Source organism: Lepisma saccharinum, chromosome 16 (assembly GCF_977018435.1).
Source record: "Lepisma saccharinum chromosome 16, izLepSacc3.1, whole genome shotgun sequence".
Classification (NCBI taxonomy): domain Eukaryota; kingdom Metazoa; phylum Arthropoda; class Insecta; order Zygentoma; family Lepismatidae; genus Lepisma; species Lepisma saccharinum.
Window position 1 is genome coordinate 22,908,422 of NC_139244.1, and position 15,507 is coordinate 22,923,928.

Consider the following 15,507-nt stretch of genomic DNA (forward strand, 5'->3'; position numbering starts at 1 on the left):
AAACGAATCTAGGATGTCTTGATCACTCAAAGAATAAATTCTAGATTATAAATTGACACACACACACACAAACACACACACAAAGTCTCTCTAATGTTCTTGACACTTTCATCTTCGTGCTTTCTTTTTAAAATCACTGTTAAGACAAGTATTGTAGAACTACTTCACAAAATGCGCTAACGCAGTCACCTTGTACTCAAGAGGTCCCAGATTCGATTTCCAGTCAAAGTACAGTCAGCGGCAATAAAAATGCGACACCTAGATCCTGAAATGATCGTTTACCTGCAAGGCGTTATGTGTGTTGCCTAACTCTACGGCGGCGGCAAAAGTCGCCAATGAAAATTTGCTATTAAAATCCACTTATTGCTGCTGTCTGTACATGGAACGATGGTTTGGATCCCACTTTACACTGTAGGCGCAGAATGAATTAGTTTACCTGTTCGCAAAGTGGATCTAAAACAAATTTTGAGAAAACATTTTCACACACACACACACACACACACACAAACGATAGAACGACGTGCAAAATGCTACACATTGTATTTCCAGAGTTACACCCTACGGTGTCGGTATGCTTATTCTTGGCTTAATGTAATTCTGTGTCCCTCCCAAAAAAAAATTCTGGATCCGCTTTTCACAATTGCTTTATCCTAGATACGATTTAATTCGTCCAACATGCATAAACTGCAATCGGGCAGAATGGATGATGTGGAGGCAAGGACATTTCCAATTTCGGACATTTTGTGGGGGTGGTGTGATTAATGCCATGCTCAAACTTGGGATTTGAAACAGGCAACTTCGGTGGCGAGATAGAAAGTCGACCATTTAACGTGTTTGCCCATCGAACCGGCTGAAAGATAGAGATAGAAAGATATAAAAGAATAATGCAGAAATTAATAGAACGAAGAAAAAAGGAAGAAAGAGAGACAGAAAGAAAGAAACAGAGAAATGAAACAAAGAATGAAATAAACAGATAAAGAAAGAGAAGAGAGGGAGTTATAAATGAACGCAGGGAGAGAGAGAGAGAGAGAGAGAGAGAGACAGAGAGAAGTAGATTAAAAATGAAAGTGTACTACAAGGAAATGAAAGAAAAAAAAGAAGATAATCTTAGCAGCTATATGATTATCGAAGTTGAGGCCAATTCAAATCATTCTTTTCCGTCTTTAAGCCCACCTATAAACATTTCCCCCACATTTGACCCCATTAGAAAGAATCCCCGAATGACCGCTACTGATACTGACTACTGAGAAAATGTGGCTTCCTGGCGAATGAATGCAATTTTAAAATGTTCAACTGTACAACTTTTACGCATTTTACATGAGACATCCAGTGCAATATTGAATGTTCCTGCTCTCCACAGGCGTCGTTGTCAATGCTTCTTAGTTTCATCAACGTAAAGTAACCGCATTTTCCTTTATTTCCCTCAGCAGTACATCACGGCATAATGCCAATGTCATGCACTCGCAACTTGACCACTCATTGTAAAGCTCGATACACGATAGAGCCACCAGTGCCATCTTCCGCCGGACATTAGAATTATATTGTGCTACGAGATGCTCTGCGGTGAATCGACACGTTCATTCCGAAAGGAGCAGCTATCGACAGATTGACTCTCTCAGGTGAACAGATTCATAGGGTTTCAGTGCATAATTTCGTTTCTGGATACAACAGTCACATTATATAAATAACATTGTCTAAGATTGCCTGTTTTAACTGTTATATTCTAATTCGATTGTTAGTGCGTGTGGCACCCTAAAATGCCCCAAAAAGGAACATAGAATAAATAATGTATCAACTGCGAAAAGTGTGTTTTCGTGGCCGTGAAATTTTTTGGGTTGAGAATAGATTTTTAATTGAAATATGGTCTCATTGTTTCTTGTGCAGGTGAGATGATTTTTTTTCTTGAATATAGACATACTCTGTATTACTTTCTGAAAGAATAGAAAAAAAATCATGACTGGAAAGTAGCTTAGAAATTCTTAATATACGCTACAACTCTTCATTTAATCTAAATGGTTTTAGAACTGGGGATTTTCAACATTTTTATATATAAATACACAATACTGTTTTTGTTATTCGAAAATTATACACTCGTTAGTGACTTTTGCCTGTCTAGAAATCGGGGCTCTTATAATTACCAAGAAAACAAAGAATGCGATCCAAATTTCGACACCATAGGCGCACCGAAAAGAAGTTGTGGGAATCAGACACCTCCAATAGACTTTACTATGTTGAATAAAATAAATCAATTTAAGTATTATGCCCAGTAATCCTATTCATATGATGGTGGAATTGCACAAAAAAATCCAAGGGTGTGATCGCAAGGCATCGTTGGACCTTTCATATGACCCAGCAGTTACTTTTTAGAAGATTTCTCATGTTTTGAAAAAAATGTCGATATAATCCAAATTCTGAATTTACATCTATTTAGAATTCCTTCTAGATCATTCAAATTAATCTTCATCTTGTTTGATTTCGTTCTTCTCTAGATATCTCTGATAGGAAATATGGTTACGGCCAGCACGGGGGCATAAACATTTTAGAATAGGTTCCAAGAGGGTTGCAAAGTGGCAAATAGGGGTATGTAAAAAAAAAATTCAAATTAATAAGTTAATAGTGAGACTATTACATATCAATAACCAAAATATTGTTCCTAAAATCCGGGGAACGATGGAGGAGGGGTGTACGTTTCCACTTGTTACGGCGGTACGGATCTATTTCCACCTCCTTTTTATTACGCTCATGGACACTATACCAGAGCCGTTGTATCTTCCGCCGTGAACCCTCCTCTTTCATCTAAGCTGTTGGCTCACTGGAGTACGTAGACGACGTGATTGGTTACTTACGGGATTGTCTATCCTACGTGTCACCGTAGGCGCTCGAAACAGCCAATCAGCTCGAAACAGCCAATCGAAACAGCTCTTATGCTATTGGAGGCCAGGAATAACGCCCGGCCGTACTTCAGAAATACAAAAGAAATACACGGTACTAGTGTTTTTACTGCTAGTGCCTTGAGTGGGGTGATCAACTGCCCCGTATTTCCTGGTAACTCCTGTATTATAGTTATTTCTTATCCTCTCGGCTCCCGTATATTCCATTAGAAAGGAAGATCTCAAAATTTAAATTCATTCCGACATAATAGGAGTTCGGCGAGCCGTACAAAACAATTAATTGCGAGTATAGTTCTAAAGTGTTTTTGAAATTTGTCCATTTAAAAAAAAATGCTTGGTTCTGCAGCATCAGTGGACAATGTACAGTCAGAACTAAGAAACATGCAAATTTGTAAAATTTTATACTGTATTGTGACCCTATATTTTATATAAAATGTAAATTAATTCTTCTCTTGAATATTATCCATCCCATGAACATGTGCGAAAAAATTTTCGCCACTAGATCTCCCTTAAATTCATGGTCGAAGGTTGGTCACCTTGAGAGACAATATTTGAAGACTGATAAACTAACCCTACTTCACATAGTATAGATCTTATAAATGCATTAGTCATACAAATACGTGCCCCTCTATGGTTTCTTGTACAACTAGACACTACCAAGTATTTGAAAGCATTACCGTTTCCACAGAAAGGTTCGTGTGACTCACGCAAACAAACTCCCTTCTCTTCAAGTACCCTAGCTATCTTCCTTCTGCTGCAAGAGGAAAACTTGTAATTGCTGCTGTCTTTCCCCTTCAGGACATTTTTATGCATGATATGAACGCCATCTTCTTCACACGTCTCGTCGTCGTGGAAAGCTCCGAACATATGACCCAGCTCGTGTGCAAGGTTTAAGGTTCTCACCTTCTTAGGCAGCAGATCCCCTGACGGCAGCTGCCAGGTTACTGCTAGAGCGTTGTGGCTAGTTCTATCTACGCGCCTCTGGCAGATACCGCCAATCGTTGCTTTGTCACCAGCGACAAACGAAAGTCCCATCACGGCATTGACGAAGGTGTGGTAAGTGAATATAACCCCTACGCAAGCGTCGTCGAGAGTGTAGGTGCCAAATGCCTCGAGAAATACCAGAGGATCTTTATTGCCATCACCTGGAAGTATGTCGTGCTTCTCTTTCTTTGACGTGAGGACGATCACTCGATGGACAGAGAAGCCAATGTTGTCCGGAATGCCATCGAAATCGAAGTCTGTCGGGCGGAAAATGGCGTCAACTTCTGCCAGAGTTTGCACCATGAGGTTGACGGCTTGGTTCACACACTCCTCCGCCATGGCCAAGTAGAACGAGCTGTCTGCCATAAGTATTGCTGAGCACAGGGAGGATGTCGTCCTGCAAGACAGTGAGGCAGAACATATCATATCTTAGTTACAGAATGATGGTGCATTAACATTTACGGTGGTGTTTCCATTTCATTTCTTCTGAATACTACTTTCACGAGTTGGTCTCGTGCTCTTGAATGTCACGCTATTAACGATATTTTCTAAATGTCAATTATCTTCCAATCAAAACTGCACATTAAGTTTAGAATAACGTACATATGTCATTATTTCATCCTTTGATAGATATTATTTATTATTCCTGCTCAGCAATCTCTTTTCTCCCTGATGCAATCACATTGCCCAATGCATAATTCAATCAGAGATATCCTTGTATGCCTACTACGCGTACTCAGTGAAGCAGTGTTGTCATACCTCATCCAATTCAACTAAAAGGTCACGATTCCAGGAACTTTTGGATGCTTCCTCATATATGGTGGGAAGGAATACAGTCAATTACTGTCAGTAATGCAGTTGCTTTTCATTTCACGTATTTGAAAATTCTACCTCTAACAAATACGAGTTAGACAGTGAATCATTCCAATAGCTACATCAAAATGTGTGTGTTTATGCAGTGGCGGTGATTAGGGGAGCGTGTGGGGGTTAGCAACACCCTATTTTTTGACCCCATACTATGGGCTCTTAATACTAAGTCTTGTTTACCAAGAGAAAGTAAACTGTCCTTGCCCTCAGGTTTTGCCACCAGTCGCCGCCATTGTGTATATGTATGTTTACAAATGCACCAATGCCTGAGGAAATCAAGTACTATGAAAGAAAGGGTAAACTTCAATAGATTCCTTCAACCAGTTACGTGATCATATAGCCTATCGAATACTAGGATGACTCTTCAATTCTACAACATGAGGAAATGTTCACATTTCTTACATGTCATTTGATTTTTTCTTATTTAAATCTCTTTTTTCTACCTCTTTAGGCTAATCGCGACGATGAGGGTTAATGATGATTAGATAAAATTAATTAATGAAAGGACACTCTCACACTCACTAAGGAACACCCGTGTTCATTCCAGAACTCGAGCCGTGAAACGTCGCTGCCAAGATAATGAGACCAACTCGGTTACCGAAGAGTCCATAAGGAAATAAATCTTACAGATAAACTATACATTTAAACCATTCGATGTGAGAAAGCATAATTGCTTTGGAAGAGTCCGAATCTGTTTTAAGCTCATTTTTATGCACAGACAGACCCGGATTTCCCAATAGACCTCATAGGCCCGGGCCTAGAGCGGCACTTTGTTTGTTTTAAATTTATAAGGAATACCCAATTCTTGGATTGCCTTTTCTTTTCTCCGGACACACGAATCGAATGACTTAATGTAGTTGTTTTGTAAATATAAGTTAACGAAGAATATTTCTTACGAGAGATAGGCTGGCAGGGCTCGGAACTAGTTTACTAATTTATTGTTTTAATTACCGACGTTGTTGCTTCGAATGTACAGTATTGTGCTGAGCCGGGTCGGCGATTGTGGCAAGAACGTGGAGCCTGCCGCTGGCTTTTGAAAGACCGGCTTGGTTGCGTTCCAGGAACGCCGTTCCTTTTTACTGCCGGCATTGGCCGCATATCAAAGCATGTGATTCGCGTTGAATTGTTGAGAATTAAACTGTTGGCGCAAGCATTATTAAAAGGGTTTCGGATTGTACTATTCTACTGTTAGTTGCTCGAAAATATTATTCAAGAAGTAGGTGGTGCGTCGCGTCTCGCGTGTGTCAGTGTCCGACGTGCGTTTGTGGGGGGTAAGTTTAAAACGTCATTACGCTCATTATGAGTGATCAAAGAGTATGACTTATGTTATATCGCTTTGTTACATTTTTGTATGTAACTATCATTTAATTAATACTGCATGCTGTTAATAATAAAAATAGTAATACAGAAAATAATGATTTTTTTCATTCTTGATAAATGGTATAGGGGGCAGCAGAGCTTGTTTGGCCTAGAGGCGGAAAAGAGGTAAATCCGGCCCTGTGCATAAATAGACTAATCGGGACTGGGTGGGACCCGAATCATTGTGCAACTTGCTTCCACCGATTATCGATGCCAGGGTCTCTTGATTACAAGGAAATGACATTATCACTTTCAGCAACAGAAGCAAATCATAACTGTGAAGGTGAACTTAATCTACCTTATACGGACTTTACTACCATAGAAGGTAATTGACTCCATTTATACTTAAAACCTTTGCAAATATTTGTCAAACTTTGTTAAAATTCAAGTCAATTTTATGCACAGATAGGCTATTCGAGACTGGACCCTATCAGCCTAGAAATTAACACAGATTTTGTAAATACCAGTGTTCTAATTGGTCAGGGAATTTCACCCTTCTCCATTTATTTTTCTCAAGTTCTATATTCCTCAATTCTAAATTCTGAATTCGTTATCAATCGGAGAAACAAAGCCTCTCCCTAATTCTAAGAGGGTTTTCTTTCTGTCATCTAAATTATCATATTATCCATCAAGGAGAAGAAATCTGAAGCTTAACTTTAATGACAAGCGATAATTGTACTACTAGGATGTCAGAAGTTAGCTGATCGTATTACGTTAGCACGTGTAACCCAAATTCTTTATAAAATATTAGTTCATTGTGATTATTACTATAATGAAACGACTTGAGTTGGTAGGGCATAATACTTATTTGAAAAATTAGTGTCATGTGAAAAGAGAATGTTAATACATGTTCTTTACTTAGAACGTTCATAAAATGCTACTACATTTCTATTGGTGTATGCTGGAACCTGATATGCAACGACGGAAAAACAGTTAGAACCTATTCGTACGTTTGATTAATACTTACCACGACTTGTGAATATACATTTTATGATCATTTGCCACATATCCAAGCATTACCGCAGTTAAAAGTATATGAATATATATATTAATTTGATAGCATGATTTTTTAAAAATAATACGTGATCACAAAATTCTAGATTTGTTAGATATCTGGTCCGAGCATGCGCGTACCCACAGATTTGTTAATTGAAAATGAAGGAAGTGCATGTTTATATCAAAATATTGTTATAAGTCCACTTTATGCATAGACAGGCTAATGGAGACTGGACCTACAGTTTAAATTGGGATTCGAACCACTGTGCAATGTGCCTTTACCGGGTATCGAACCCGGGACCATATAACAAAATATAACTACTAGAGCTTCAGTAATATATATTTTTTGAACATTCAGAATTAACTCTACAAGAGACATGAAAGCTTTTAAATATTCAGCTTTCAAAGAATGAACTTTTGTTCCAGAAGGTAATATTCATTTCTATTTCAATTATAGTACAAAATACCAATGTGCTATGATAGTTGGTTCTAGTTGATAAAATTTTTAATCCACTGCTCTGTAAGTGAGCATGTAATTAGTACATAAAGTATTGTAGCATTAGAACCTACCCTTTCTTAGACTGTTTTGCATATGGTGAAGTCTTCAGTGACATCTCAACTGGTGTTTTGCGAAATGATTTTCCAAGTTTCGGTTCAAATTCGACAGTTGTGTTTAACCTGCTGAAGTAAAGACCATCCTTTTCCAAAAAACTATTAAATTCACCATTCTTCGTCTCATATAGTAGTCCTAATTTCCTTTCAAGGTGTATGTTCTTGCTTCGCAAATGTTTCATTATCGTTGGAAATTTGGTAATTTGCTCGACATAATATATATTTTTATTAACGTAAAGTTTTCCGAAGAAACTATTCCCTTCAATATATCCATAAACAGCACTGGAGTATGGATGATTTATTTCGTATCCGGTGGCCACGAAGATGTCCAGATCTCTCAAAGAATAAACATTTCTGTTTGACAGTTCCAAAACTACAATTTTCGTGTCAGCACTTGCAATATCCATTTCTGCCAGTGGCTTTTTCATTACACAGAACTCGTGAAGTTTTCTTTGTATATTTATACGCAAGTAATAACAAGTATCGTGACTTCTTATGTTTCTTGATGTATGATTCCTCTTTCCAGAACCACGTGACAAATAAGTGGAAACTAATTTATAGTCTTTCAACATTTTTGCACTAAATCCAGCAGTTTGTCTTGCAAGTCGTGGTGTAGTGGAAATTAACTGTTCCCTCAAAACTAGCAACAGAAGCAAGTACAATACGTAAACATATGCCATTATGTGTTTAAAATGCAAATAATATTTTCAGAACTTCACACAATATCTACAGTTTCATAATCAATTCTTGATTATAATTACTGTTGTAACTACATCACTAGCTTATTCATTGAACGCGATGTACTATAAATAATAACAATATTAGAGCTAAATTTCTTGATATTGCACTTCATTTTTCAAATAGTGAACAGATGTTCTAGTTCGATCCTTCCACTAGGAGGCACAACGATCGATTAAGTAAGTGAATCATAACAAGCCGAAAAAAAATTAAAGATTCATATTAAATAATAAAATAATTATAAATCTGGAAAATTGCTAATCGTTTTCATTCTCATCCTTATATTACCGATTTTCAATACCATGTCTATACTGGCACGCAGTGGCGGGGATTGAGTTCCAAAACTGGGGGCAAGAACAGTTTACTTTCCCTTGAAATATAAAGTTTAGCATAGTGTGGGAGCAAAAGTGGCAAAAAGTGTGGGACAACTGCACCCCCCCTAATCGCCGCCATTGCTGGCACGACAAAGGATCTTTGGTTAGAGACCTGCTGGATTTTTTTGCATTTGTATTATGTTTAGGTGTGTGCGGAATCACGAAATGTCAGTACTGGATCGGAAAAAATATTCTCGTCCCAATCCTGACTTCGGGAAATGATTTACCGAAACTTCGGAATCATCAAGAACAAAACAAAATTAAAAAGAAATAAATTAAATAAATATATAATAAAGTTCTGAGCACACACAAGAAATGGGAGAACTGTAATTCCGAGAAATTGACGTCCTGGTTTCATTTCAAGGTGCCAGGACATAAGTGCGAATCCTTGAACAGAGGCGCAACCAAGAATGTTTGTCTGGGGGGGGCAAGTACCAGGATAAAAGTACTACTACTAATAATAATAGCATCATTATTATTATGATTATTACTGCTGCTACTACTCCTACTACTACCACTAGTGGTAGTAGTAGTAGTAATATCAAAGATGTTATTATCCTCATAAATTACGTCAAAAGGGAGTAGAAGTCGCCAAGTCGGTGCCAAAGCATTTGTTTGGAAGAAACGATCAATATTTCTTCAACTAAGAAATTCCTAAGATATTTCTTTTGTACATAACATGTATAACTTTCATGTACAAGATATGTTTTACACATATGCAACATGGAGCGACATAAAATGAGAAAATACATATGAAACATGCTAACACTAAATTGTGTACGTATTCAAAGTTTATTCAATACATATATACAACACATATTATGTAAATATATTACAGAAAAGAATGATATTTGCGAGCAAGAAAACTTTTAGATCCAATTTTTGTAACTGAAAACAATATTGATTTAATAGGGTGCAAATAATTTCATGAGGCGCCATGGCATTCTCTCTTTTACAACATTTTTAATTGAGATATCTCGGCTCCTCTGTGACCCCCCCCCCCGCACGTGCCCTTGGCCGTCAATGTTTCCCCCTATTTGTCCCTAATAGGGCGAAAATAATATCACGGGGCGCCATGGCGGACTCCCTCCGCCCCTCAGCTACGGCTCTGAAGTTGACGATACCGAGAAAAGAGAAGCGAGCAAGATAATTTTACGAAATGTATTTTTATTTGCATAAAACTTGAATTCGAAGGGCAATTGCTCCTCTGCAAGTTCCCATGGACGTCATCGTTTGCCCCCCCCCCCAGAATTGACTTCCATCGAAGGTTTGACCCCCTGTGGTTGCGCCACTGCCCCTGAATGTATGTGGTTCGAGGCAGGAAGGCCAGGGGGTTCCTCCCTTCTATTATTTAACCCAGAACAGACACAGGCACAGATGTTTTGACTTTGACAAATTCTGCTCCGTGAATTTGGACTTCTTTTAGTACGGTTGTGCTGGTACCACTGCTAAACGTCACGTTACACGAAGTCGCATGTCTTTTGTCTCCGCTGTTCTTCCGGCGGCGAAATTTCTTTTTCCACATAGGACAGGACTAGCACCGGAAGTGATGATGAAATCCTGATTAAGGGGCCTCACGCAATCGTCATGTAAACAAATGAAGATCAGATACCGAAGCGTGTTGTTTGTTGTTGTCCTATTCTGTATATCAATTGAATATATGTTAATTATAAAGAAGAGTGTGAATAATTTGTCGATTGATATCATTTTCAGGTGAAATTCTTTTACAAACTCCCGAAAGTTAGTAGACAGTTGAATCAATAATGATGATAATGCAATAACTGGAGTATAAAATTATATTGAAAACTGCAAGATACAAACTCCCGAAAGTGAGTAGACAAGACAGTTGAATCAATAATGCAGTAACTAGAGTATAAAATTATGATACTGAAAACTGCAAGAGGAGCTGTGAGGAAAGAAATGTCTGTAAGAGAAACCTTAGCATTCGCGTAATGATCGTTTAGTGCAAGATTCCAGCAATATGCAACATGTTGATATGGGTATGTACTGCGAGGCAGTGATTTATCAGCACAAACCCCACATTTTTTCACAAATGCCCAATTTACAGTCACTTAGTTAATGATATTTTAGTGCAACCTTCTTGAAACATGTTGATATGAGTGTGTTACGTGAGGTAGTGATATATCCGTACAACCCCCACATTTTTTCATAAATGCCCAATTTATAGTGATTTTGGGGCCCAAGTTCCTTTTGTTTTATTGCGATTTCATCATGCTACGTACGTAATTTCTACATGGTTCGATTCCGATTTACGTCTGTTAACACACACTGTGGAGTTTGGTACCCATGACCCTGTGTACACCCCCTATAGAATGTGAAAGGTTTTGCATGGTATATGAATATTTTGTTGTTTGTGAACGTTTTCAGTTGATTTTAGCTCGCGAAAATGTGCTATAATGTACCAATAAGAGCCTGAAAGCTTCGTGCAATTGAATCTAGCACCCAAAACGACATTCTACAACAGCAAGTATAATTTTACATAGTTAAGTTAGGTTTGGTACCAATAGTTATTATCGACTTGTTCTTTTGCTATTTGAGTTGGCATATAAAGGGTTTCAATAATAAAAAATTGGCGGAAGCACTCCAAAATGGCAGGTTTTTGCTTTTGCTGGTCATACTTTATGATCGAATATCTCAGTTATTTGTGTTTTCCACACGCTGCAACTAATATTATATTACGCAAAACATCAAAAACTGTTGATTAATATAAATTTCAATGTAATTCTGGAGGGGTATGGTGGGTAAACGGCCCCATGTGCTTGACACCAGTCATTCGTGTATCAAAATGTTTGAAGATTTTGTTCAATACCCTTCTACAGGTGCCATGATTGCCAAAATACTGCAATTTAAAGGTGTTGAAAAAATTGCACATTTTGCACTCATACTTTCGTAGTTAGGTGGGTCAGGTTTAGTTCTTTTACCATTTTCACATGGAATGACCCTGTTTAGAATTTGATGATAAATTACAGAACACAAAGTTAATATGCCATTATGTCCATGATGAAAAGGACCAAAATATATACTTTAGGAAATGAGTTCATGTTAATGCTAGTATAAATTCTGCGTTTGGTAACAGTTATATATAGTGAAAACAGAATTCTTCAAATTTACAGGAGAAATGATGGGAAAGTACTTGTGGAATTGAGTTCCTGTGGACTTTTGGAAGCTGCGAATAGTGTTCTTTCGATTCGTGCAACTTATTCGGCCGGTAAATAATGTCATTTTCGACATTAATGTATCTCTGTTGCACGATAGCTCATGCCACCATTACCGTCGACTACGTGAATCAAATGTTCCGTGCATTCGAATATGTAATCCCCTGTCAGTGTAGCAACCACGCAGTCGTTTTACAAGATGACATATGAGCGAGTTTTTTTTTTACCAATTTAATTTTCTATTTTTGCTTAACCTAACCTTCTGTGAATGGTTTGTGGATCAATGTTAGCCTAAAAACCATCATTTTTCGGTTAATAAGTGTTAGTGTAGCAACCACACGGTAGTTTTACAAGATGATGTGTGAGCGGTTTTTTCCCCCAATTTAATTTTCTATGTTTGCCTAACCTAACTGAACCTAACCTTCCTTGAATGGTTTGTGGATCAATTTTCGCTTAAAAACCTTTTGTGAATAGTTTGTGCAGCATTTTTTGGTTCATAAGTTTGGAAACACTGCATATCAGCTGACGATAGACAACGTGAGTCAAGATTTGCCCGCCATATTGTGTGTCACGAAAGCGAATTAGCAACGACCAATAAATACTTGTAATGTGAAAAATTACTCTTTTTTCAGTGAAAAAAAACATAATCCCAAGTTGAAAAATGTTCCGCTATGCATATAAGGTAAGTACAAATGTAAATAATTCGGAAATAAACGAGTTAAATGTGTTTTCACTATATCTAACTGGTACCCTGCTTTTTATACAGTAACGCACAGGTTTCTGAAAATTTGATCTGGTGTACCAGATATAGGCCTATGTAATAGATGTAATATATGTAATAGAAGAAAACACTAATGAAGGCATGCTAGTAAATAAAAGAAAATGGAAATCCAACAACTTCAAATTTTCTGCTTTTTTTTAATTTTTCATAAAATTACCTCTTTACCTACAATTGGACATAGGTTTCCCTGTACCAAGATAAATTTCCCTTCACATAACAACACTGCCTCTGCCAAGCACCCTGAAGCCTCATGTTTTTAAATAACCACTCGTCCTACTTTATTTTCGTCTCCCGTACCTACAATCTGGGAGGAAACCTGGTCATCAGAAGGGTGTGATGGAGTCCAGTTTTCAAGTTTTTTAAATAATTTACTTAAATTCTGGTTTAGAAGCTTGTTTTCGTAGCTTGCAGAATATATAATGAGCAATAAACCATACTTTAAATGAAATACAATATGAAAAAAGTTGTAATGTATGTAAACGTGGTAATTGGAGAATGTGCCACTGTAATTTACATACACAGATATGGACATCCGAAAGGAGCCAAGGAAAATGACTGTCCACCTAAAAACTACATATTTCACACATAATTTCATTTCAGTCACCGTAATTCATGTTATTTATTATAAATTCATTGAAGAAACATGATAATTTCAGACTGAAATAGTGTTTTTTTTTTGGAGGGGTAAAAATATTCCTGCCCACCCCCCTCGAAAAGATCCTGGAGATGTCCATGTACACAGAAGTAAGACAACTTATAGTAAACTTTATTTATATAAAAAGGCTAGGCAATACCAAATTCAAAAAGTTACATATATTTTCAACCAGATATGATGCATCATATACATAGCTTAAACAGTTTTTAAATATCAGTAAAGTAAAGTGCTCCCCTGTGTTATGCACCAAGCCATGATGGCGTATAGGGGGTGTGAGGTTAGGTCCCCACAATATCTTGATCACAGCCGAAGGTGGGGGTGATGTGATCAGCACCACGCCCCTGGCTGCCTTTACCCCCCCCCCCTGAGTTTTCTCTAGGTACCCACTTTATACGATGCTGGGTGGGCATCGGAGCTGCTTGAACAGGTGGAAAAATTCCTGGTTCTCCCCCGCCGGTGATCGAACCCGGGTCTCTCACATGGTAGTCAGACGCCTTAATGACTGAGCTACCGCAACTACTTTTAAATATCAGTAAAGAAATTATATGGGTCATTCCTTGTCAGACCAATTTCAGAAAGTCTTGGATTTGGATGATGGTCCAGTTATGTATGGAAAGGTTCTATACAAATATTAGGTTTCTCTGAGAAATAGTTCTAAAGCTATAGCCTGTGGAAGAAGGTGGTGCACAACAAAAATTGTGACCCATATTTGACCAATAAGTATTGTAGCTAACTGCAAGGTTCAATAACTTTGGAACTATTGATCAATCACAACTTGTTTAGCAAATACAAAATCAAAATATGTGTTAAAAGGTCTTGCATGCCATAACAGGCATATTTTGTGTGCATAAAGTTACAACTGTAATCCACCCAGGATCATGGTATTAATAGTAACACTGATGTCGGCTGAATAGACACACATTAAATTATTTCAATATCTATCACATGTGGCTGAATCTACTAGAAATGGAAGAATCACTGGAAAATGTAGCACAAAAAGGGTGATATCCAAGCCAAGTTAGACACACTATCTAATCAGACTTCTCCTTAATGAGTGACATAATACTAACTTGTTATTGCAAGGCATTAGTGTACAGTAAAGGTTTATAAACATGTATTGGGATAGGTGATGTAAACAAAGTTTTAAAAATGTTGATTCGAAATCTCCTTCATTGCCATGTGCCATGATCTCATAGGAAAATCATTTGTAAATGATGAAGCGTCGAAGGTGAACAAGAAAATGGATGCTCTGAACAACAGTGGTTCTCTACATTTGTAAGCCCACAGCCCAGTAAATTCGTATTTTCAAAGTTGATGCTCCGATCCCAACAATTTTTCTCGCAAATATCATCCTATTTTTTTCAACTTTATACATTAATTAATATGTACCCTTGAAATTTAACATTAATACATGAATTATGGAATATTCAAAGAGAGTATCAGGCCGTGTCCAAAAGATGCAAGACCGTACTTGAAGCGAGTATACTTCGAGAATGATCTTGCAGTGTGGTCTTGAAGGCGTTGACTGGAAGTGTAAATCTTTCAAACTGCACTTCGACTTCAGTGCCAAATACGATCAGTAGATATAACCGAGAACACGTTGCTTTTCCACATTTTAAACACTTGTGTTTCACCACAGAAATCACATAGCAAATGTTCTTATACATACATTTCCACACATTTGAAGAACTGCAACAAACAACTTGCTGGCTTTCTACCTCTGCAATTTCAAACAAATGAACAACAACTCCACTTGTCATGTGACCAAGCATGTAACTTGGCGTGCTCTTTAAAATCTCTGTGTACGCCACTTGCAGCTCCACCTTGAATAACACACAATAGGTTATAAATTATGGTATTTTCCCTCAGGTTTTTTTATCACCCTGTCTCTGAACCGCCCATCCCAATTCTTCCATCAGGCATTAGAACACACTCCGAGCTACCCACATATAAAATTGGTGGGAAATTGAAAGGGGGGGGGGGGTATTGCACGAAATTTGCTATTGAAGTAAGTAATTTATTCTTCTAAAAATTACATGGAACTATACATAAAAATACATGGTTATTAATACAT

At 37.5% G+C, this 15,507-nt stretch overlaps 1 protein-coding gene across 1 annotated transcript in view; it reads right to left on the reverse strand.

Annotated features, from left to right (window-relative positions):
• Nucleotides 1-7,711, reverse strand: part of LOC146000525 (disintegrin and metalloproteinase domain-containing protein 10-like) — a 38,074-nt gene extending 30,363 nt beyond the window's left edge. Inside the window, exons 1-3 of the mRNA XM_083138271.1 lie at nt 7,668-7,711; nt 3,599-4,272; nt 1,919-1,931 (exon numbers count right to left, since the gene is read on the reverse strand). Of these exons, the coding sequence (XP_082994397.1) occupies nt 1,919-1,931; nt 3,599-4,272; nt 7,668-7,711 (731 nt within the window). The remainder of the gene's footprint in view (nt 1-1,918; nt 1,932-3,598; nt 4,273-7,667) is intronic.
• Nucleotides 7,712-15,507: the final 7,796 nt, after the last annotated feature.